Source organism: Pelodiscus sinensis, chromosome 10 (assembly GCF_052426305.1).
Source record: "Pelodiscus sinensis isolate ZL-2025 chromosome 10, ASM5242630v1, whole genome shotgun sequence".
Taxonomy (NCBI): domain Eukaryota; kingdom Metazoa; phylum Chordata; order Testudines; family Trionychidae; genus Pelodiscus; species Pelodiscus sinensis.
Genome location: NC_143061.1, coordinates 39116057 through 39140117, shown reverse-complemented (window position 1 = coordinate 39140117; position 24061 = coordinate 39116057). Strand labels below are relative to the sequence as shown.

At 43.4% G+C, this 24061-nt stretch overlaps 1 protein-coding gene across 1 annotated transcript in view; it reads left to right on the top strand.

Annotated features, from left to right (window-relative positions):
• Positions 1 to 573: 573 nt before the first annotated feature.
• LOC102451605 (putative guanylate cyclase soluble subunit beta-2) overlaps positions 574 to 24061 on the top strand; it is a 32638-nt gene continuing 9150 nt past the window's right edge. The window contains exons 1-12 of the mRNA XM_006131393.5: positions 574 to 1271; positions 2954 to 3027; positions 4312 to 4406; positions 6034 to 6194; positions 8376 to 8475; positions 10670 to 10890; positions 11726 to 11828; positions 14733 to 14836; positions 17276 to 17492; positions 18367 to 18687; positions 19596 to 19744; positions 23696 to 23842. Of these exons, the coding sequence (XP_006131455.2) occupies positions 1269 to 1271; positions 2954 to 3027; positions 4312 to 4406; positions 6034 to 6194; positions 8376 to 8475; positions 10670 to 10890; positions 11726 to 11828; positions 14733 to 14836; positions 17276 to 17492; positions 18367 to 18687; positions 19596 to 19744; positions 23696 to 23842 (1695 nt within the window). The 5' untranslated portion in view covers positions 574 to 1268. The remainder of the gene's footprint in view (positions 1272 to 2953; positions 3028 to 4311; positions 4407 to 6033; positions 6195 to 8375; positions 8476 to 10669; positions 10891 to 11725; positions 11829 to 14732; positions 14837 to 17275; positions 17493 to 18366; positions 18688 to 19595; positions 19745 to 23695; positions 23843 to 24061) is intronic.

The following is a 24061-nucleotide window of genomic DNA, read 5'->3' as shown; positions in this document are numbered from 1 at the left end:
TTACAGAATTAGGGGCTCCAAGAACATGTGTACAGCGTGTCTAAATGCCACGGGAACCGTCAGCATGTGGCTGCAGCAACACGTCCGATGCAGAAGCTTAGCTATTTTCCTAACGAAATCTGAGCATCCCTGGAATGAAAACCCTCCTGTGACTGTTTTTGAAACAATACTTGGCCTATTTGTGACTCATTACACAGCAGTGCAGCTCTGTGATTTTTCTTAGCTATGAGAATCAAATCCTGTATGGGTCAGTGTAGGATTTCAGTGACGGTGTTTGCCAGAATTTGCGATCAGATACCTTTGCTCAGGAAAACAAACACATGTTTGGGAAAACTCCATCTTAATGGGGCCCTTGGTCTGCACTGTACTGGCTTACTTGTCATCCCTGCAAGGGCTGGGACGTTTCCTTGTATGCGCAGTTAATTGCTGTACAAGCCGATCGGTAGGCCAGGAAAAACAAAGCCCTTTTTGGAGCACAAGGCGCAGGGAAGCAGACGCTTGCTGCCTGGCACACTTCTGTGCTCGCCTCTGAAGTGCTGATTTTCTATGAATCCGGCTGGCGCGCCCAACGGGGATTAGGATGCAGCGTGCCCGCTCCGCTTGAGGAAGCCTCGGCCAAACGCAGCCAGCGAAGCGAATGAACTCGGGCTAGGGGGAGACTGAGACGCGCGCCCGTGAGCTCAGCTCTGCTCTCCAGCTGCCGCAGTCCGGGCTGGGAGATTCGGGGCTCGCCGGCAGAATCTGCCCCGAGCCCTGGGTAGCCGGGCTGGATGACCAGGGCTCGCTCCGGAGCGGCGAGCAGTTCAGCACCTCGCCCCTTGGACAGCGACCTCAGCTCCCCAGCGCCGCCCCGCGCCGCGCCAGGCTAACTGCGCCTCCCCCAGCCCGTCTGCTGAGGGGCAGCGAGCCCCGCATGGCAGGGATGGGGGCTGCGCTGTGGCAAAGGAGGGAGAGGGGCGCTGCGACTCCGGCCTGAGCCGGCTCCGGCGGGGAGAGGCTCGGCGCCCTGCGGCGCAGGATGGGGACGTGGCGGTGCCTGGCTCACCCGGCGCTGGGCTGCTGAGGCTGTGCTAGGAGGCGGCTGCCCGCCAGCGCGCCACGACTTGGCGCCTCTCTCCGGGCGCCCGTGTGTGCGTGTGAAGACCCTCAGCCACCATGGAGACGGGGCAGCCCTCTCCGGCGTGGGGCGCAGAGCCAGCGGGGGCTTCGCCGCTGTGACCGCGGCCCGGCTCTGCTGTGACCGGCGGTGCTGCGGCCTCGGTGCCAGGATGGTGAGTGGCGCTTGGGTCCCTGTCGCCCGGCTCCGGGGGCGGGGGAGGTGCCCTGCCTGCCGCCTGCCTGCCCTGGGGGACAGACGGGGAGCGGGGGGGGGGGGGGGGGTGGAAGGGCAAGTGCCGTTTAGCCTCCCGCCCCTTGCGGGTCCTGTAAAAGGAGCTGGCGACTGAAGGGTCCGAGGCAGGGCTGGTGCCCCCGGCAGGGCTGCTGCGCGGGAACAGTCCTAGGGGTGGCTGGCGCTCTCCCAGCCCACCTGACGGCCAGGCCAAGCCGAGATCAGACCACCGTGGGCAGCAGCCCGGAGCGACATTCCGGGGTTAACCAGCGCCCTTGACTAGGAGCCGGGCAGACGCGGGGGCTGCGACGTGGCGCTCAAGAGCTGGGAGGGGGAGGCAGCCTGTGCTAGGACTTGTGTCCCAGGCCAGTGCTGCCCGCCTCTCATTCCCACGCCTGGGATGGGGCGATCGGCCTCGCCTGGGAGGGTGGAGCAGCTTTCCCGGGAAATGGGCTGGCCCCTCGATGAATGTTAGAAACTTATTCACTGGGCAAGGCACACACGTCTGCCTGGACGCCCTGTGGGCTGTGTAGTAGCCACTGATGTGCTGGGTAACTGTTATGGGGAAACTGTGTCAATGGAACAGAATAGCTGCTGTGGCTTGAAAGGTGCTCCAGAGGCTGAATTTGTGTGACCCTTATATCGTTTTTAAGCACGTGTTTCCACGGCAAGCCAGCTGGCTCAGTCTAGTGAATACCAGGTATTTGAGCAAATCTAGAAATGATGTTTCCTTTGAACCACACAGTGGCAATGAAGTACCCTACAGCTCTGTCAAGTACACAGATAGGGCCTGCAGCCTGGAAACAAGCAAAATAACATTGGTGTCCCTACCCGGTTTGCCTGCTCTATAAAGATAAGACTGAAGGCAGGCAGGATCAGGCTGCCATTGCCATGCAAATGTAATTTAATTTAAAAACCAGAGCAGAAATACTTACTGAGGACTTTCTCAGTGAATTCAGACACTAAAATAATCATTCCAAATTGCAAATAGTGGCAGTAGGGTTGGAGGGCGGCTGACTAGGAGCCAGGAGACTTGGATTCCAGACCCCATCCACACACCAACTCACTATGGGCTTAAACAAAACCCCATTCCTCTCTGAGATGGATTCAGCATTGATGGCAGTGGTCTTTAGTAGGTCCCCAGTTTGCAAACGCTGTCCCTAGCTTCAGGTAATTATTTCTATTATACTATTTATCTATATAACTTCATGTTTACTCATCTTTTCAAATCACAGTCACCTCCATTTTATGTGTACCTAGATAATCCCTTACACTGTAGTTGAAGCACTGTGGGGCTAATCTTGCTTTCTATCACACTGATGTAGTAACTCCTTTCATGGGAATGATTCTGGATTGACCTCAGTGTTAATCAGAGCAGATTTTTGTCTGATGCCTATTTATAAAACAGGATTAATTATTTTTACTCTTAAAAATCTTTAAAATGTGCAGATAAATACAAACATTGTAAAGGATTAATATCTTTGGATGAAAGGCACTAAATGAGTGCAAAGTGTTACCTGCTATTTTGTATTATAACAGTGGAATTTAAAATATTATGGACTTGCATGGTTCAAGGCCACTTTTGTCTATAATTTTTTTATATTCTTATATTTATTTTTGCAGTATGGATTTATAAACACATGCCTGAAGTCTTTGGTGATTGAAAAATATGGTGAAGAAATATGGGAAAAAATAAGGTAACTCATATCTAAGGAATGTAATAAATTAAGAGAAAATATAGGAACATAGTATCACAGACCAGCAATCTCTCGCTGCTGAATGAAGGCTGAAGTATTCGTTATTTAGTAGGCAATTATTAAACATATCTATTAAGTCAATGTCAAGGCTTTTACACCGCAACATTTTATCCTAGGACATTAATTACTTCATTTATTAGACCAAAAAATGAAGGATGACATTTTGTCTGAAGGACATGTGTGCAATAGACACAGTAGTGCATTGTTTCATTATTGAAAACTCATTATGCTGAATAGAAGCCACCCTTATTTTGAAGTCAATTTCATCTTGGAGCCGCAGGGAAAAGTTATTAAATGTAATAGGAAACATTGATTTTACTCTTTTTTGGTTGCTTTTTTAAATTTAAAAAAGCTTTATAGAATTGCACATAATACAAAGAAACAAAAACATAAATCAAACATAGATAAAACATGGCACAAGTACTAATCCAAAGTAGGGATGTAAATGGTTAACCAGTAAGCCTCACCCTTAACCAATAGGGGCTGGAGAAGCTTCCTATATGCCCTGGCCAGGGGGCTGCTCCAGCCCTTTGGGGCCAGGTGGAGCTGCAGAAGAGCTACTGGCCCTGGTCCTGGGGAGACTTCACGGCAGGCTCTGCAGTATAAACTTATTTAAGCTTTATACTGCTGAGCCCACAGAACATGTAATCGTGTAACCACTATGATTTTAGCAGTTACACGGTTACATTTTCAAAATGAATTTTTACATCCCTAATTCATAGCCCATTGAAATCAATGGAAAGATTCACACCGACTTAAATAGACTTTGGTTTAGGCCTACCAGGAACCAAATTTAACAGCATGTGTCACAATGTATAGTACGCCAATAGAAGAGAAGCAAAATCAATACTATCTTCTGTACAGTGCCTAGTTCAATGGGGCACTAATACTAAACTCGGGTTCATAAGTGCTACCATAATAATAAATAATAGGATCAGCCTTCTTTCACATAGATTTTGATTCAGCCCATTGTTTAGACAAGTACTTAAATCTCACCAATTTCCGTGTGACGCAAAGTTGCAGGTTTGAGCCCTAAGTTGAGATTTTCTCCTCAACAGGTACTCATCTATCCAGTTAATATTAATGAAGGGAAGGGTTGTTCTCAGGTACCTCTCTCAGTAAAGGGTGCCAATTGGAGAATTGACCAACTAAGGAATATTAGTTAAGTCTTAAATGTGTTCTGTTTAGAATGATGTTGCAACATGAATCTCATTTTTGTTACAGACTCCAGGCAGGAGTTCAGGACACATTTTTTACTTTTGAAGTTTACAAAGATGAGATCACAATGCAGCTAATTGACAAAGCCTGCAAAATGTTAGGTATGTTTTGCTTTGCACTGACAAGACTTGGGCCCATACTTCCGAGGATCTCATGCTTCTTATAAGTCAAAGGAAGTTTTCCAAATGAGTTCAGAAGGAGTGTAATTGGGCTTTCTATAAATCAGGAACTATGCTGATCTTGGGTTATACTTGCTTGGATTGGTACAACCAGGGGAGCAGGGTCAGAGTTGGGAAGGCCATCCAGAAGATAGCTGAAGCTGCATCAACTTTATGATTAAAAAAGCTTGGAGAAGGTCACTGTTTGGAGCTCCTAAAATTGATAATGTTAGTTAGGACTAATTGATTAGACACTCTCTACTAGCATGCATGGGGTTTTGTTAGGGCTCTGAATTCAATTTAAGACTACCCTCCTCATCTAGCTTTTGGAGGGAAGGCAAAGGTAACAACACTGCCTGTTCCCCTTAGCCTCTGAGGATAGGACAAGAAATAATTAGCTTAAACTGCACCAAGGGAGGTGTAGGTTGGACATTAGGAAAAACTTCCTAACTGTCATGGTGTTAAACACTGGAATAAGTTGCCTAGGGAGGTTGTAGAATCTCCATCTCTGGAGATATTTAAGAGCAGGTTAGAGAGACATCTATCAGGGATGATCTAGAATCTAGATGGTACTGGGTCCTGCCGATGGGGGCAGGGGACTGGACTCGATGCCCTCTCGAGTTCCCTTCTACTTCTAGTGTTCTATGATTCTTTTCCTCCCATGAGGATCACAGCATCCCCAGGGCTCCAGGAGGTATAGTTTGTGTCTCCAGGCACTAGCAGGGGAGAATCGAGTCAGAGAGCAGCATTAGGAATGAATGTTGAAAATATTGGAATGTCAGTCATCTGCTGAATAGTGATAGAAATGTAGCCGTGTTAGTCTGGGGTAGTTGAAGCAAAATGCAGGACAATGTAGCACTTTAAAGACTAACAAGATGGTTTATTAGATGATGAGCTTTCGTGGGCCAGACCCACTTCCTCAGATCAAAATCTGATTAGTCATCTGCTGGTGATGTCTAAAATACAGAACAAAAAGCTAATGGGACAGTTAGAGAAAATGCACTTCTTCCCATTTATAGTATTCATACAGTATTTTTTTTGCAAATATTTTTTAAAAAATAACATAGAATAAAAATGCTTAATACATAACCATAGCTTTTACTGCCAGTCGGAGATCACCACATTTCAAATGACTGATCAGGTTAGAGTTGTGGGTTCTATATGAGGCTTCTATGCCACCACTTTCCCGTTCCATATGGGGTCACTGATGACAGAAAGGGAGCAAGGTGGGATGCCCTTATACTCCCCTCATCTCCCATCTGTGATTTCAGTTCCTTGGGACTAACAGCATGACTGAATTCAAGCTTCCCTCAGGATGCTCTCAGTTAAGCCCAGGAATGAGGCCTGCAAACAGGATCCAAGGGTAGGGAGAGTACAAAGGAGAGTTCTGTGCCACCCTTGTACATTCACCTACCCTGACCTCTGCTGTGTGTAGAATGTGGGCTACAGTCTAGGTTCTAAAAATTCCCTCCCTTTTCTACAAGCATTTTGTATTTATTGTTAGGCCATTCTCAGCATTTATAAAACTCTCACATCTGTCATGTTAATTAATGTATCTTTATTTTGCCAGATGTTCCCCCTGATATGGTTCTGAAGCAGTTTGGAGAGTATTTCTTTGAATTTTGTAAGCAATCAGGCTATGACCATATGCTAAGAACTCTGGGTGGAAATCTCTATGAGTTCATAGAGAACTTGGATGCACTACACAGCTACCTGTCTCTTTCTTATCAGGCAAGTTTAAGTAAGAACCACTGAGCAGATGTGGATTACCCTGTCAGAGTTTACACACCAATACCATAACAAAATACTGTGCTCTAACCATCCCTCTGGTGCACCGAAATTAATTATACTGATGCATTACAGGGGAAAGAATCAGCCATTGCAAAGTTATCCTTAATATTAGATGTAAAGTTAATCAATTCTCTGATAAATCAAACGTAAACTTGTTCAGTGTTATAAAGTATAAGCATTTATTTTGATAAGATGTAAAATGTTTTATAGAGTTTGCTATTGCACTATTGTTCTTTTTGGGTATGTCTACACTACAACGTTAATTCGAACTAACTTAGTTCGAATTAGTTAATTCGAACTAAGCTAATTCGAACTAATGGATCCAGACTAAAAAACTAGTTTGAATTAGCGTTTTGCTAATTGGAACTAGCATGTCCTAATTAAGTGGACCCTGAACCGGGCTTAAGGATGGCCGGAAGCAGTGCCGGCAGGGCATCAGAGGAGGACTTAGAGCGTGGAGATGCTGTCTCAGGCTAGCCGAGGGCTGTGCTTAAAGGGTCCCAACCCCCACCCCGGACAGACAGTTCTCAGGGGTGCCCCGCTTGCAAAGCAGTCCTGGCTTGGATTGCCCGGAGTACCCACACTGGGCACATCACACCACTCGGCCATCAGACCGGCTGCACTTGCCGCAGGCTGCCATCTGGGGAGAAGGGGCAATTGGGGTGCTGCAGGAGAGCTTCCACCCCCAGAAGCCCGCAGAGCCAGCCCAGTCCTTCCCATCGGGGGCTCGTGCCCCATTCCTCCCTCACCTCCTTCCACTTACCCTTCCCTAGCCCCTCTTCTTGATGTACAAAATAAAGATAACGTGTCTTCCAAAATGGCATCTGTCTTTATCGAACAAAACTGGGGGATACTGGGAAAAGGGGGTGGGAGAGGGGAAGAGAGAGGCTGGGAGAGGGGAGGGCAACTAAAATGATCAGGGGTTGGGAACAGGTCCCATGTGAAGAGAGGCTAAAGAGAGTGGGACTTTTCAGCTTAGAAAAGAGGAGACGGAGGGGGGACAGGATAGAGGTCTCTAAAAACAGGAGTGGGGTGGAGAGGGTGCATACAGAAAAGTTCTTCATTAGTTCCCATAAAGAAGGACTAGAGGACACCAAAGGAAAGGAATGGGTAGCAGGCTTCAAAGTAGTAACAGAAAGTTGTTCTTCACAAAGCAAAGAGTCAACCTGTGGAACTCCTTGCTGCAGGAGGCTGTGAAGGCTAGAACTAGAACAGAGTTTAAAGGGAAGTGATATCAAGTCATGGAGGTTGGGTCCATGGAGTGGTATTAGCCAGGGGGTCGGAGTGGTGTCCCTGCCCAAGGTTTGTGGAAGGCTGGAGAGGAATGGCACGAGACAAATGGCTTGGTCACTGTCTTCGGTCCATCCCCTCCAGGGTCCCTAGGGTTGGCCACTGTCGGCAGACAGGCTACTGGGCTAGATGGACCTTTGGTCTGACCCAGGACAGCCATTGTAAGCTCAGGGCTCAGGGTCAGGGGTCTCAGTGGACCCCCTTGATTCTCTTGCACACCTGCTCCTAGGGTGGCCAGGCTGGCAGCTCTCCTGCCCTAGCCGGCCACTTTCCTGTGCCTAGTGCGGACATCGTGGACGAGGTCCACGATGTCCGCACTAGCCCAGGCGGGTGCCTGCCTCTTGCAGTCCCAGGCAAGCTCCCGGAAGCCACCAGCCTGGTCCTGGGAAGAGGGGGAGAGCTGGGGGGCATCGGGTGGGTGGCTCGATCCGTGCCAGGTGTAGGGTCTTCTGGCTGGGTGCTGGCAGGGCTTGCACCTGGCACGGGCACCGTAGCCAGCCCGTGGCCCTTTAAGGGGTCCGGGACCGGGAGGGGGGCAATAGAGTTTCCCTGGTGTTGGCCAGAGTGGCCACCAGGGAAACCTGGGGAAGGCTAGCCTCCCACTAGTTCGAATTAAGGGTCTACACAGCCCTTAATTCGAACTAGTAAGTTCGAACTAGGCTTAATCCTCGTGGAATGAGGTTTACCTAGTTCGAACTAAGCGCTCCGTTAGTTTGAATTAAATTCGAACTAACAGAGCGCTAGTTTAGCGCCTATGAAAGTTAGTTCGAACTAACTTTGTAGTTTAGACATACCCTTTGATAGTTATATCTTCTATCATTATTATTTCAGGAGATGAATGCACCTTCTTTTAGGGTAGAAAAGAATGAAGATGGATCAATGCATTTGCATTACTACTCAGATCGAAGAGGACTGTGCCACATTGTTCCAGGTAATAATGCAATTGAGCTAGTACCTCATTACATTTATAGACTCATACATTTGCAGCTATTCTTTGCTTAATTTTCACAAGGTCTATGTATGAGAATTTACAGACCAACAAAATGTTGTTTGACATTTAAATATATTGCTATTATGGTTTAATTTTCAGATATGCTGAACATCTACAGCTTCTGTTAATTTTTTTATTGGGATTTGGGGATACTCAGCAACTCTGAAAAGCAGATAACTGAAATTTGTCCTGTCATAGCATTTCTGAAACATACAGGCTGTGTCTAGACTGGCATGATTTTGTGCAAATACTTTTAACGGAAGATTTTCCATTAAAAGTATTTGCGCAAGAGAGCGTCTATACTGGCATGTGCCTTTGCGCAAATCATCTGTGCCAGTGTAGACGCTCTCTTGCACAAGAAAGCTCCAATGGCCATTTTAGACGTCGGGCTTTCTTGCACAAGAAATTAACTTGGCTGTAAATACTTGCGCAAGAGGGCTTATCCCTGAGCAGGAGCGTCGGAGTATTTGCACAAAAACCACTGATTTTGTACAGTACAAGGTCAGTGTTCTTGCGCAAATACTCGGGGCCAGTGTAGACAGGCGGCAAGATTTTACGCAAAAGCAACTGCTTTTGCACAAAATCTTGCCAGTCTAGACGCAGCCACAGATTTTTATGGTGGAAGAAGTTGAAACTGCTGATGTGCATTAGAGAGTCTGCTTGTGGGCTAGTTCTCAATACTTCTTATCACTAAAATCATTAAAACGGCCTAAAAAGGATATTTAATCTGAGGAGAAATTTTAAAAATACAACATGGAGACATTCTGCAATGATTATGAAGGCAAAACTAGCTTTGGACTCAAGCACTAGGGCATCTATTAGCATTTGTAAGAACTCGTATCTTCACTGAGAAACCCATCTTTATGATCATTGAAATACTCACTATATTTCACAATTATATTTGTGCTCTGATAAAATAGATCCCCATTCTTAGCCTCAGATGATTAAATGGAGCCCCTTCACAGGAGCTTATAATCTCAAATGGGAATCAAAGCTTCTCCCTTTGAAAGTACCCATTTCCTTTTTATATTTCAGAATGCATAGCGATTTGAGACTTCACAGGTCCCTAGAAATACAGAGTGAGTTTTCAGATCATTGTCACTGTATAATACTAGACTCAACTACCACATATTACTAAGTACAGATGGAAGCAATAATAAAGTATGTTGATGCAATTTCTTGTTTCAAGAGAGAAAATTCCCCTTGACTATATAATCAAGGTCATACTGTGGAAAATGTTATTCAGAAATAAAAAGAAAGATAATCATAGCAAAAGTATATAATTTGCCTAAATATAGATATTAGAAAATAGCTGCAGTATGCTTTATAAAGGAAAACATTTTGAGAATAGCCTGTACAGGCAAGTAAAGGGGATGGGGGCGAGGTAAAGCCTCAAACCACCTCACAAGCCAGCAACACAGGACTTGTCTGGATTTTGAATGTAGGCATGGAGCAGACGGTGGATGGGGGACTAGGGCTTTTTGGCCCAATACTGCTTTTTTGGACTCATGTGAATGAGTGGCAGGCAATTATGGTAAGAGGATTAGGAGAATAAGCCCTCCATGGCCCAGCAGGCAGAATGCAGTGTCTGATGAAGAGTCAAAGAAGCAAAAGATACAAACGAGCCCTCTTCTCTATTCACTCCCATCAAATGGGAGCTCCAGAAAGATGCCAAATCTGGGGGTATCTGAGATTCACCATTCCTTCTGATGCAGGGACAAACCACCTTTTACTCATGGCTCATTCTAAAGTTTAATTTCAGTCCTTAGATAATTTTTCGCATTCTGCACTCTCTTCATTAACTTCGTTTGCTATGTGGATAGTTAAATACATTTCTCAACACCCCAAGCTGTATGTTGCATCAAAACTGGTGTAAATCACCCTCACACTGTATAGAATTAGTGGGACTAGACTGAATTACCCCAGCTAAGGATCTGATCCAAAATGTACACATAGATGTAATTAGTGTTATTGATTCTTCATATGTCTTGCACTTCTGATATTTTATAAGTAAACGCTCATCACCATGGAAGTCAGCTGTAAATGCTTGAATTGGCACACAAAATTGCTCAAATACTAGTTACAATGGAATATTTTAGTTCACTACAGAATTCTGTCTTTTATTCCCTTTCAGGAATCATTGGCGCAGCAGCCCTGGATTTTTTCAACACTGAAATTTCAATGGAAATAGTCAATCAAACAGAGGAGGAAGAACGAACTGGGAAAAAAGAACATATAGTTTTCCTTGTCACTCAAAAGCCTGTATTTTCATACAAAAAAAGGAATAAATTCTCTTCTTCACCACAATACCTTGCTGATTCTGGAAGGCAAACTGAGAAACAACTGAATAAAGAGGTATTTTGAAGTTTCTCCTATGAATAAATGTCAGGGAAATAAATAGCTTTCATTAGTAAATACCATAATGGGGATTTTTTTACCCAAAATGCTTTAAGGCTATGTCTAGACTGACAAGTTTTTCCGCAAAAGTGGCTGCTTTTGCGGAAAAACTTGCCAGCTGGCTGCACTGGCCGCTTGAATTTCCGCAAGAACACTGACTTCCTACTGTCTGAAATTAGTGCTTCTTGCGGAAATACTATGCTGCTCCCATTTGGGCAAAAGTCCTTTTGAGCAAAGCTTTTGCGCAAAAGGGCCAATATAGACAGCTCAGATTTGTTTTGCGCAAAAAAAGCCCCGATCACGAAAATGGCGATCGGGGCTTTTTTGTGGAAAAGCGCGTCTAGATTGGCACGGATGCTTTTCTGCAAAAAGTGCTTTTGCGGAAAAGCGTCCTGCCAATCTAGACACTCTTTTCTGCAAATGCTTTTAACGGAAAACTTTTCTGTTAAAAGCATTTGCGGAAAATCATGCCAGTCTAGACGTAGCCTAAGTGAATCAGCTGTCCCAATTTAAGGCTCCCATCCTGCAAGTTACTTCATGCAAACAGATCCCATAAACACTACGGAATAATCTGCAGCATTGGGTCCTGCAAGTCCTTTCTCCAATTTACTGAATAATTTCAATTCCAAATAAAGTCTATAGGAAATCAAATATTTCAATGTGGATTGAGGATGGCTAGTTACTGCAGCATTTCTAATTGCTCCCACAGTCCTCTAGGAACAAACTTAGGAAGGTTGACATGATTTATTTGCAGTTATTTGTTTTGAATGATCAGACTGGGCTTATTCCACAGGATATTGAAAAAAAAATAAAGAAGATTAGAGACAGAACAAGTGTTTGTCCTGTCAAGAAAAATCATTGGGAAACAATCAGAGGAATTGTTACACTAGGAAGAGGTAAGAGGAAAATGATTCAAAGGGATTCGGACATAATTTATTAATACTGTCCATTTAGTAATTTATAAGCCATACATAACTTCACATCCATTGACAACTCACCATTCATATTTTCCCTGTATCCTCTTGATGGCATATTGTAATCCACTAAAGCTGTAGGTAAAGAAACATGCTTACTAATGGCTCATACGGTATGTGTCTCTCATGTCATATGGATCTCATGTATCTGTAAAAATAGCATTGTGGAGTTCCATGTTTATTGATTCTCAATGATATGCAGATCAAGTCGTCTCAGTTCGCAAATAATGAAATACAGGTTGGACTTTCCTGGTCCTACATGCTCCGAACCTAAGAGGTCCCAAACCAGGGAGTTTGCTGGGCAAAGGGAGGTCAAAGCTTCCTAGCCATGGCCAGGCCCCAGCCCTGGGCATGTTCCCCAGTCAATGGGGCTCTTTGGTCCTGCTGGACCATGGATGTTGCCAAACCAGAGAGGTCTGGATTTTAGAAGTTCAACCTGTAATTTAAAAAAGGTTTTTCTAGCTGCTAGCCTTGCAAATACGGCCAAGATCTGGTTTAAAAACTGTGTTATTTCCTTTTCAATCAACAACTGTAATCGATGCTATGGGCCAAATTATACCTTCTGTTCGCCTTATACTTGCACAACTGCAACTGATAATTATACTGTCTGTTAGCTTTATACTTGCAAAGGTGTATCCAATAATGCCCAAGATGACACCGAAGTATCTATAGGTATCAGTAGGTTTTTTCAAGGGTAGCTGATTGAATTCTGTTGGTGATCGATAAGGGTTATAAGCCAGTTCACTTTGCCAAAGCTGTTTTGGTTCAATAATGTTAATAGGAGTGAAAAATTTATTTCTGAATCTAGCATCAATCTACAGGACTCTGAATATACAAAATGAGCAAATCTACAAACTAAAACAATTTCCATTTATTTGTGATCACTTTTTGAAGTAGAACCGCATTTAAAAAAAATCAAAGAAACAGATTCTTTGTGTTAACTTGTAATGGTTCATCAATTGTTTAAATTACCAAGAGTCTGATTCTCAAAGATGCTGAGCTCCCATTGACTTCAGCTGGAGCTGCAGAATCTCAGCTCTACTGAAAGCTAGGCCTTTAATTCTTAATCTAGCCTTCTTCCCCCCAAAGTTACCTGAGAACTTGCTACCTTTGCTTCTCTGTTGCTAATGACAGATGTTTGAAAAGAGATCACTTGAAATAATCATCAGTCTGATTGTTAACGGGTTACTGGAGAATGCTGAGCTATAAACCATGCAGGCATAATCATGCATTTCCCTATTTCCAGAAACTCTTTATTGTTATATAAATGAAATAGTCTAAAAAGCCAAATGGCACATGGACTGCAATTAAATACCTCTTGCTGAGGGGCTGTCTAGTTGCAGCAGAGATGTAAATTTATGTAGAAAATAGATGAGTAGCTGCAGCCCCATTCCAAACATTTACACCATAATTAAACAGCCCCTCAGCCAGAGTCAGCCAACATGGGCTAGGTACAGGTGTTCACAGTGCAGACATACCCTAAGTGACTGAGATATCTAAGACCAATTACAAATCAACAGTATTTGGGCACATGTGTCAATTAGGCACTTTTAATCTACATGCTTCGTGCTCAGCATGTAACATGAAAACGTTACCTTTCCCATTGCAAGCTTTTACCTCCCCACAGACACAGTGACTGCTTTAAGAAAAAGCTCAAGGAATATTTCAGAGACACTCCCTTTGATCTCCATTCCCTGGACCAGATTTCTTCATATAAGGGACAGCAGACTGTGTCCCTATCCCTTTCCACTATGGGGCTTTGTCTACACTGCAGGGTTTTTGTGCAAGAAGTTTTTTGTCGAAGAGATCTTCTGCAAAAACTTCTAGCACAAAAGCACATCTAGACCTCAAAATCACATCGCAAAAGCGATGTGCTTTTGTGCAAGGGAGCATCCACACTGCATGGACACTCTTGCACAAGAAAGCTCGGATGGCCATTAATAGAATGGCCATCAGAGCACCTGTGCTTTTTCTGATAGGCTCTTTTTGCGCAAGAAACCACTGCAGAGCATCCACACGTGCCTTTTTGCACAAGAGCTGTAGCACAAAAAGGAGTTATTCCTTGCGGGGAGAGGAATAACTCTACTGGCAAAAACCCTCTGTCCTGTCAATTTACTGTATTTTTTTTTTGCGCAAAAATACACTTGAGGTGTGGACGCTCTGCTGGTTTTTGCACAAAAACAGCCAGTTTTGCACAAAAACCTTGGAGTGTAGACATAGCCTGAGTGTCCATAAGCAGTTGGCAGGCTATATTGAACACCTTTGTTTTATACCCTTTGGTGTGAATATTGCAGTGACAATTGCTATAGTATCTGAAATATTCACAGGACTCTATTGCTATCTATTTTTTTCATAATTTCACACACAGAAAGATTAATATTTTTCTAGGTTTAAAGAGCTAATTTTTTTCACGCAGATAAATATAAAGCAGCTCACTCATTTCCATTTTATGTACAGCACAGCACACCAAGAACTTGCACATTTCTATAGTCACACATTATTTATATTAAAAACAAGGAGTCTGGAGGCATTTTAAAGACTAAAATTTATAAGGGTATTAGAACATAAGCTTTTGTGAACTACAACTCACTTCTTCAGATGCTGTTTCTCTTCGGCATCTGAGGAAGTGAGTTGTAGCTCACGAGAGCTTATTCTCTAATATCTTAATAAATTTGTTAAAGTGCCACCAGATTCCTTGTTTTTGCTGAAACAGACTAACATGTCTCTCATTATTTATAGTGGTTTTCCTTATTATTTCACATCTGTCTGCTGATTATTTTTATGAGCTACAATAGGATTGAAAGCTTCAGATTTATCTTACTGCAGGTAAACTTCTGAGACGATTTAATCCAGTATATCCTACAACCCTCTGGATAGATACAAAAACATTTTGCAATGGGCTTCCTTTCCATATTGTTTTTGATGAAGAGGTAAGGCAAGCACCTGGTAAGTAAGTTTTACACACACACACACACACACACACACACACACACACACACACACACACACGCAAGCCACATAGGCTCAGCTTCACAAAGGGACTTCAGCATTGCAATGCTGAGCAACGAGACAGGTGTCCCCAAAGCCCCCTTCCACTCAGCGATAGATGCCCAGTTGTGCTAGTAATCCATGAATTGTGGTAAAATGGATTTTCCTCCATCTAACTGATATTGTGATCTGAACCAGTAGATGTGCTCAGAGGCCATCTAGCTCCATGCAAAATAGCCAGGGAGTGGAAGGAAGAGGACAAATTCCTTAGAACAGTCCAATGCTACCTGGTACTCTAACCGTTAGGTTATGGAGTGATTTTTCTCTGACCCAGCTAATATTTAACTGAAGTAGAACAATAACTTCAGGAGGAGAAATTAAAGGAGCCCTGCATCAGATTTTCCCACAGCCCACTCAGCTGAAAGGTGGCCAATAGCTGATTGAATCTCTTCTCATCAAACAGGGGAATGGAACTTGAAGTGGGGTCTCCTACATTGCAAGGGAGTTCCCTGAGATTTCTGAGCTAGCAAGGTGCATCACTCTCAGTCATCAAACACTCATTGTTTCCTGTATTTTCCAATGCCTGGATCTTTTCCCACCTTTTGGACTCCTTAGGAAAGTGACACCCTTGCACTTGCATCTAGCTTCCCTTCCCTTACCCCATCCCCTGCTCACCCAGTGACTTCTGTGGAACCTGGCTGATCATTGAGATTCTTCAGGCAGTGAAAAAGCACCTCTTCTAGGAAATCCCAGCACCACACTGTCCTCCAGGAGGAGGAACCCAGCTTCTTTTCATGTCTAATGACAGAGCTCTGACTAATTTCTTTTTCACAAACATATTGCCACGGGGGACTGGTAGCAGCAGCTTCTCCCACCACCATAGTTGCAGCAAGTATTTGCTGTGGGAACTCTCCCAAATTTGTAGTTTTCCTTTATCTTATCCCCTAGCAGGCTCCTCAGCTTCCTACTCCCATGCTCTGCAGAGGATGTTGGCTTCACATAGGAGACAAGAGAGAAAGTGGGTGGGTGGAGTAAGCAAATCAAATACATTGGCTACTTCTGGAAAGTGTTCCTACAGCTGGGTTAGATACAGAGGTTTCCAAATGTTGATAGACCTCACTTCAGAATGTGGTAAATGAAAATCAGAGGCTTTAAGCCTTTCTATGTATCTGATAAACAAATATGTGTGCAGAATAAAGTCTTGCTCTCATAATTTGCGCAGGTCCTCAGATGGGGAACAATTAACATGGTGAATTGCTTGCTGAGGAGAAAGTTTCAGGCTCTGCCAAAACTAGGGTCATATTTTGTCAACAGTTTCAAAGACAGCTCTTAAACACTGATACAAGATATGACCTGAAGAAAGTAACCATAAGCCAGTAGTGTTCATTGCAAAGTTAGTATTTGCCAACATATTTGCCAATACAGCAGTTATTTTCTATTCTGGGTGTACGGCAATACTGTGATATCTCTCAGATCTCCCTTGTGCCACTGGCTGGCCAAAGCTGACTTGTTAATCTGTTTTTGTAATGACAGTATTTAATGATAAAGAGTGGCATATCTTTTTAAAAGGTTCTAAAAACATCCATCCCAAATGCTGACTATCCTTTATACAATGTAAGATTATAACAATGATTTTGAAAACCACAGAAACATCATAAATCTGCTGCAATTACTGGAGCCACCACCATGTGAAACCATGGCCCATGTGAGGAACAGAAAAGAGATCACAGCATGGCAGATTGTCGAAACAAACAATCTCTTTAATTTTAGAATTAATTTTTCTCCAAAGTCACCATGACATTGCTATATACGCAAGGGAACAAGGAATTGTGGGGAGATGAGGAAGAAGCTTAATAAGTCTTGTACAAAAACATGACTTGTATAGCATTATGCAACTGAAATGAACACTACTCTGTGATTTGTAATTACTAAATATTGATGTTCTACGGCATATTATTGATGGAAAATTGACTTGATTCTCCTCTTATTCACTGGTTGTAAGCTGCACTGCGATTGGTTGAGTTGCACAGGACTTACACTGGTGTAAGCAAGACAAAGATCAGACTCATTACTTGTATATAATTGATATTTCAGTGAAGATTAATGTTTGGAATCTTAGCAAAATGTATCAAGAACACTTGTATGATTAAAAAACTATTTCCCAGTTGCAAGCTAACATTCTATGTTATGTTATTCTATAAGACAGAAGCCATGCAGAGAAATGGGCTGTGTATTTCAGTCAAGAGATGATTGACTGGTTCTGTGTGAAGCCAAGTCCATTTGCAAATAGTGATCGTGTATTGCAAGTGGGGGTTCAAATGATTAGTAGCTGAACTCAAAGAGGATGTGAAATGTAACCTGCGGCCCGTGTTGTTTTTAAGCTCAGAGTAAAGCAAGCTGGGGTGAGCATTCAAAAGATTGTCCCTGGCCTGCAGACCATGGGCATTCGCCTGGATGATTACTTCAGTATCGTGCACCCAGAAGTGACATTCACCATCTCTAGTGTTCAGAAGTTTATCAACAGTCAATTTGTTTTCCGGACTAGGAGAGAGATGATGCCAGAGTCATGGAAACAACGTCCAATGCTAGAGCTGAGAGGTACTAATTTTTTTTGAATGAACAAGATGGCTCTTACTAAATCAAGAATAAGGAAAGGGTTGAATTAGCTGATTTCTCCTCCCTCCCTGCATTAGAGAAATAAATGGTCAGCTGTTTGTATGGAAAAGGAAGTGATGCTTTATTACACTCATGCACAAATCCTGCCCCTCCCTCTGCAAGTGTTCAGGGTCCTCTGGTGAAAACCAGTGAGATTCCATTTGTGGAAGGCTGAGGTATTGGGAGGTGCATAGAAGTGTTCACCCCAAAGTCATGGAACTACTTTTTTATGGGCTTCTTAATTCATTGGGGAAAGCCAGATAACAAGTGGGGGTAGAATGACAAGCTAGCTCCCTATGCAAAACCTCTGGTTCTTCTTTGTTGTGTATGCAGTAGGATGATAAAATATAAACTATTTTAGCCATTAAGTTGAGCTGTCTGCAGAATAGTTCTACTGCCACTCCATAGCCCAGTTGATATGTCCTGGTGGATATCCCCAGCCTTCAGCCAACACCATCCATTTCATTGGTAGTTTGGGGTGTGCAAGACAAAGCTCAGAAAGCTAACCTCTGCTCTCAGCACCAACTTCAGGGGAGCTGAAACAATTTGTGTAGCGGGGGCTTAGGTGCTAATTCCATGGGTGCTCTAGGTCTCCAACATACATAAGGAAAAATTAGTGGGTGCTTAGCAGCCACCTCCCTCTCCCCCAGTGACTCCTGCCTGCTGGCAGCCCCACAGATCAACATCTTCCCTTCACTCCCAGTGCCTCCTGCTGTTCTGTGTCCAGGTCCCTTTGGAGAGAAGGGGAGGAGCAGCCAGGGGACACTTGGGGTTGGCTGTTAAAGTCCTCACTTTCTTTTCCAATTGTTCTAAACAGGCCAGATGATGTGGATGGAGTCTCTGCAGTGCATGCTGTATCTCTGCTCACCTTTACTGCGCACTTTGCATGAGCTGGAAGAGAGACAGATGCACATTGCAGACATAGCACCTCATGACGTTACCAGGGATTTGATTCTTCTCAACCAGCAAAGGCTGGCTGAGATGGAGCTCTCCAGCCAGCTGGAGAGGAAGAAAGAAGAACTGCGGATACTCTCAAAGCACCTGGAGGAAGAGAAGAAAAAGACAGAAGCTCTGCTCTATGCCATGCTTCCAAAGCATGTGGCCAACCAGCTAAAAGAGGGAAAACGAGTTGAGGCAGGTGAATAAATACGATACATGTATTTTTAAAAAGCAGCTCTGTCTTTAATACTAGATTTGGGAACTGTGCTGTTAACCAGATCTGGCTCCAAAGATGTGCAAACTGTGTAGCCTCAATGATACCCCCTTTCTGGTGGCTACCCAGTCAGCAAGTAGTAATCTAGCTAGAAGATAGGAGGTGTCAGTGTGACTGGAAAGATACAGGAAACGAAGGAGGAACTGGAACAAATCAGCCATACCTATAAAATGCTGCTGTTCTTCTAAAAATGTGTAAGCCCAGCCCTGGCCTGATTTTAGGAAAGCATTTTTATTCTTATTTAGGACAGTATTTAAGCATATGTTTAAATTCCATTGAAGAAAGTGGGACTTAAGCATAAACTTAAAGTTAAGCATGTGCTTAAGAGCTGCCTGGAGTAGGGATAGACTAAAGAACATGTTTAAGTCAGGCAAATACTGGTCTGTCAGGATTAGCCCCTCATGCCAGTTTGCTGTAGGTTGCCGTTCCTGGTCAATGGGAGCTGTGGGAAGCAGTGTCCCAGTCCACACTGCTTTCTGCAGCTTCCATTTGCTGGGAATGGTGATCTGCAGCCAATGGGAGCAGCAATCACTGGTACCTGTGGAAGCACAGATAAATATAATGGTGGCAGCCTGCCAGGGGCTCACCCTGGCAAACTATTGCTGGTTTTTTGCCCACCCCTGTCTCAAGTGCTTGATACATTATTACATCATTTCCTTCCTTACCAATAAAGATCTTAAATTATTTTTCTCACCAAGTATTTACAAAATAAGATAAGTAATCTCAGCAAACAAGTCTCATGTATGCATCACATCAACAGCAACTGATCTGTCCCTCCCATCAGAATTATTTAGAAATGACAGGAGTACTCACACTGACCTTTCTGTTCACAGGGGAGTTTAAAGAATGCACCATATTGTTCAGTGATGTTGTGACCTTTACCAACATTTGTGCCCAGTGTGAGCCTATTCAGATAGTCCTCATGTTAAATTCAATGTATCTGCGGTTTGACAGACTAACAACTGTGCATGATGTCTACAAGGTAATTGCTTATTTATTTTCAAAGGCTGTGGCTGTTTTCATGCAACTGATTTTTGTGAATTGCAAAGGGTTGCAATAAAGCATGAGATATTGGAACTGATAGCAACTTTGATGGGGGTCAGGAAACTAACAATTTAGCCTTAAATTCCTTTAATGACTGTTCCTGTGTTTAATTAAATAATTATACATAATTTTTTCAGAGTTCTGTACAGAAAACTAGCTAGCATGCAGTGATTGTAATTAAATGTGCTAAAAAGATTCAAATATGAGTGTAACCAGGCCTGTCTAATTTCCTTGATATCATTTAGCTCATTTCAAACCCAGCATTCCCCTTTTGGAGCTATTCAGAGTGGCAGATTTTAATCTGGCTTGTCGGTGACCTGGTTATCCAGGAGATACTCATTCCTTATTTTTCCATCACTAGGGTCAGAACAGTTGATCTCATTTTACCCCAGAAAAGCCTACCTATAAAGCCAATGTGATTCTTATTTTATCACTTTGTGATTCCTGACTGAAGTGATAAAGTTAGTTAGATTGCCCATTTTGGATAGCTCAGATCATTCACCTTATGCCCCACTTGGCTTGGATCATAGTTCTGGAAATTCAGAAAGAAAACCAAAATGCAAGGGATGTGGCTTAATTAGGTCACAATTTAACACTTAACTCCTCTGGGAACTTACTGACTGTAACTCATATGCAGTGCAGGGCATGATTACTTCCTTAATTGGTTCCACCTGATGGAGGGCTGCCGCCAGCTCCTCCTTATCCATCTAGTCCTAGCCTGTTGCAGGACTCCACTGCATGTCCCTCTAATGAGGATAAAAGGGTTGGGAAAAGGGGGGCGGTCATCTCTCTGCTGTATCAGGCATTAGGAGCCTCACGACTGTTTCTCAACTTCTTTAAGGAATGTCTTCCCCTCGGTCTACTGCTAACTCTGTTTTCTCAGGGAACCAGACCCATAAGGAATCAAATCTCTGCATTGAGTATTTGCCATTGCTTGAGTTGTGACCACCCAAACCTTACAACCTGACCTATCCCACTAGGTCCCTGAGCTGCTGTGGGAAGGGCAAAAAGCTCACCCTACTTCAGCCAATCTCTTGGTGAGGTAAAAATTTCCACCACCCCCCTCAAGACAACTGATGAAATGCTCACAACTCCCCAAAGAATTCAGTTGTACACTAATCCCAATGGAGGCTGCTGACTGGGCACAGGCTGGCAGGCAGGGTTTTTATACTCTCCCTCAGCTGCACAGGGGCCAGTGGCTTGGCTAAGCTCCACTAACTTGCCCACCCCGAGTCACTATCAGTCCAGACAAAGCTGTCTCTATGGCTGGGGTAGTGGAGAGCCTGCAGTGTCTTTTTAAGTATTCTCTTTCTCTGATAGACACACCAATTAATGTCTTAGGGTGTGTCTAGACTACAGGTTTTTTGTTTTTTTTAAAGTGGCCTTTTTTCGAAAAAACTTCCCCTGGCTGGGTCTAGACTGGCCAGTTTTTCTGGAAAATCAGCCGCTTTTCCGGAAAAACTTGCCAGCTGTCTACACTGGCCACTTGAATTTCCGCAAAAGCACTGACGATCTCATGTAAGATTGTCAGTGTTCTTGCAGAAATACTATGCTGCTCCCGTTTGGGCAAAAGTCCTTTTGCGCAAAACTTTTGCGCAAAAGGGCCAGTGTAGACAGCTCAGATTTGTTTTGCGCAAAAAAGCCCCGATTCCGAAAATGGTGATTGGGGCTTTTTTCGGAAAAGCACGTCTAGATTGGCACAGACACTTTTCCGCAAAAAGTGCTTTTGCAGAAAAGCGTCCGTGCCAATCTAGACGCTCTGTTCCGAAAATGCTTTTAACGGAAAACTTTTCCATTAAAAGCATTTCCGGAAAATCATGCCAGTCTAGAAGTAGCCTCCCTGTGTCTAGACTGCTTCGAAAGAACATGGCAGTTTTTTTGACTGTGGAAAACTTTGTTTTACGAGGTATAACGCCTTTTTTCGAAAGTGCTCTTTCGAAAAAAGGCACTATGTAATGGAAACTGTGCTTTTTTGAAAGAGCGTCCAGACTGCCTGGGTGCTCTCTTTCGAAAAAGCGGCTTGCTTTTTCGAAAGTACTGGTTGTAGTCTAGACACTGTTTTTCGAAAGCGGCTTTTTTGAAAGTATCTTTTGAAGAAGCCTCTTTTGAAAGAGGCTTGTAGTCTAGACATAGCCTTAGAGATGAAAATTTCATCAAAATGGAACACGAGTATTTTCTCCCGGGTCTTAGCTGGCTAATTGGCTTAGTTTCATGGACTCCTGAAGTCTGAACATCTGGTCTGAAATTAATATCTGTCCCCCTACAATTGTAAGTATCTGTGCATGCAGAGCCAACTCTTAAAGCCCTTACTCATTGCTTACTCAGGCAAATCTCCAAGTTAAATTCATGGGAACTTGAGGGAAGAGCAGGTTACAGTTTCAAGGTTCCCAAGTGGGAATGAATTATTTAAACTGATCAAAGGCACTTACCTAGTTCCAGCTAGTAAATGTCTGAAGTTATGAATAAATCCAATTAAAGAAAATCTCTGGACACAGCATAAATATCTATTTGCATTAGTGACTCTGGCTGTTATTTTTTTAATTTACTATAGAAAATAATTACTGTCATTATCCTTAAGTGGACTCTATTGATGACAGCTATCTATAGCGACATAGTTTTCATGCGCCTAGCATACTATATTGTTTTAAATGGTTATGTTATTAGGTAGCTCATTAGAAATTTTGTGCTTGCTATTTTACTGGCGTTCAGAAAAAAAAGGGCAAGTAAATCCAGTTTAAGCTAATCACTCATGTAAAGATAATGAATGAAACACTAAAACCACCTCAGACTTGTTTAGAAAATTTATTCACAGCACAATGGCTTTGTACAATGAATTTAATACTTTTGGGATTTCTGTGGTTCAAACAAACCTCTTATATTCTTGGCAAGAGCTCTGCGGGCTCGTCTACACTGGCCCCTTTTCCGGAAGGGGCATGTTAATTTCACCTATCGTAGTAGGAATAAGAGCCTCCGGAAAAGGGCGCTTTTTCCGGAGGATCGGAGCCAGTGGAGACGCTCTTTTCCGGCTTTTTTAAAAGCCGGAAAAAAGCGGCGGACATTTTTATTTAAATGCCGCGGGGGATATTTAAATCCCCCGCGGATTTCCCTACTACGATAGGTGAAATTAACATGCCCCTTCCGGAAAAGGGGCCAGTGTAGACGTAGCCTGCATGTTTCCAGGGCCAAAACCCAAATTACTTTCTTAGGTACAACATCGATTCACAGCAGGAAGAGCTATGCCTGTAAGGAATGTAGACTTTGCCCATTACAGAGAACATGGGGAAATCCATTGGCTGCAGGAAGACAATCTGATCCTTTTGTAAGGAAGATTATGACAGACCAGCACCACACTGCATGCTTCATGCTGCTATTTAATGTATTCCTAACATTTGGATAGTTTACCTCAGCTATCATTTGAGTAGATTAATAGTAATTGTCACTGAAGAATAGTCCCTCATTTATGTTTTCCCCCCAAAATATCCTTTTAAGCCCCCCAATTTATGAATTAGCCAACCATCTGTAAATCCATTAAACTACCAGCTGCCTCATGTGTAAGGGAGTGTTCCTACCCTGTGTGGAAGGGGAATGCTTTTATAGCACCGTTCTTCCACTGCCTCAGGCCTTGCAAAGATCCTTCTGTAGAACCAAATTTGATGGGCAGGAACTCTCTGCTTGTAGAGCAAAGGGACACATACCCAATAGCATTTTCATAGAAATCAGGGAAGCCAAAGGCTGGAAGGTTTCCTCCACTGGCACCTCTCAGTGGTTGAGAACAACTTTTGAAAGGGAAAATGGGGCAGCTGCAGGTAAAGTGAGAACCTGTCCCTGAAAAAAATTGCAGAATTAGATGTGTTTAGAATACTCAGCTCTATTTCCCTGCATATTAAAGGTGGAAACAATAGGTGATGCTTACATGGTGGTAGGAGGTGTCCCTGTGCCTGTATCGACTCATGCTGAGAGAGTTGCCAACTTTGCCCTTGGAATAATCCTCGCAGCCAAAGAAGTGAAGAATCCGGTTTCTGGAAATCCTATCCAAGTGAGTCAATACCACAGAGATATCCACATGCTGTTTGGGTGAAAGAGTTGTTGTGTGGTAAATGTGCTGGTCTGGGACTTCCTCTGTGCTCTTGGGCAAGTCCCCTACAGCTGTATTTTGATAAATTGCCTGATTTTTCAGCGACACGCCCCGCTGCATTAGCATTAATGGAGAAGTGGATGGTAAATGTTTTTAATGTACTTTAAAGAGGTGATCTTC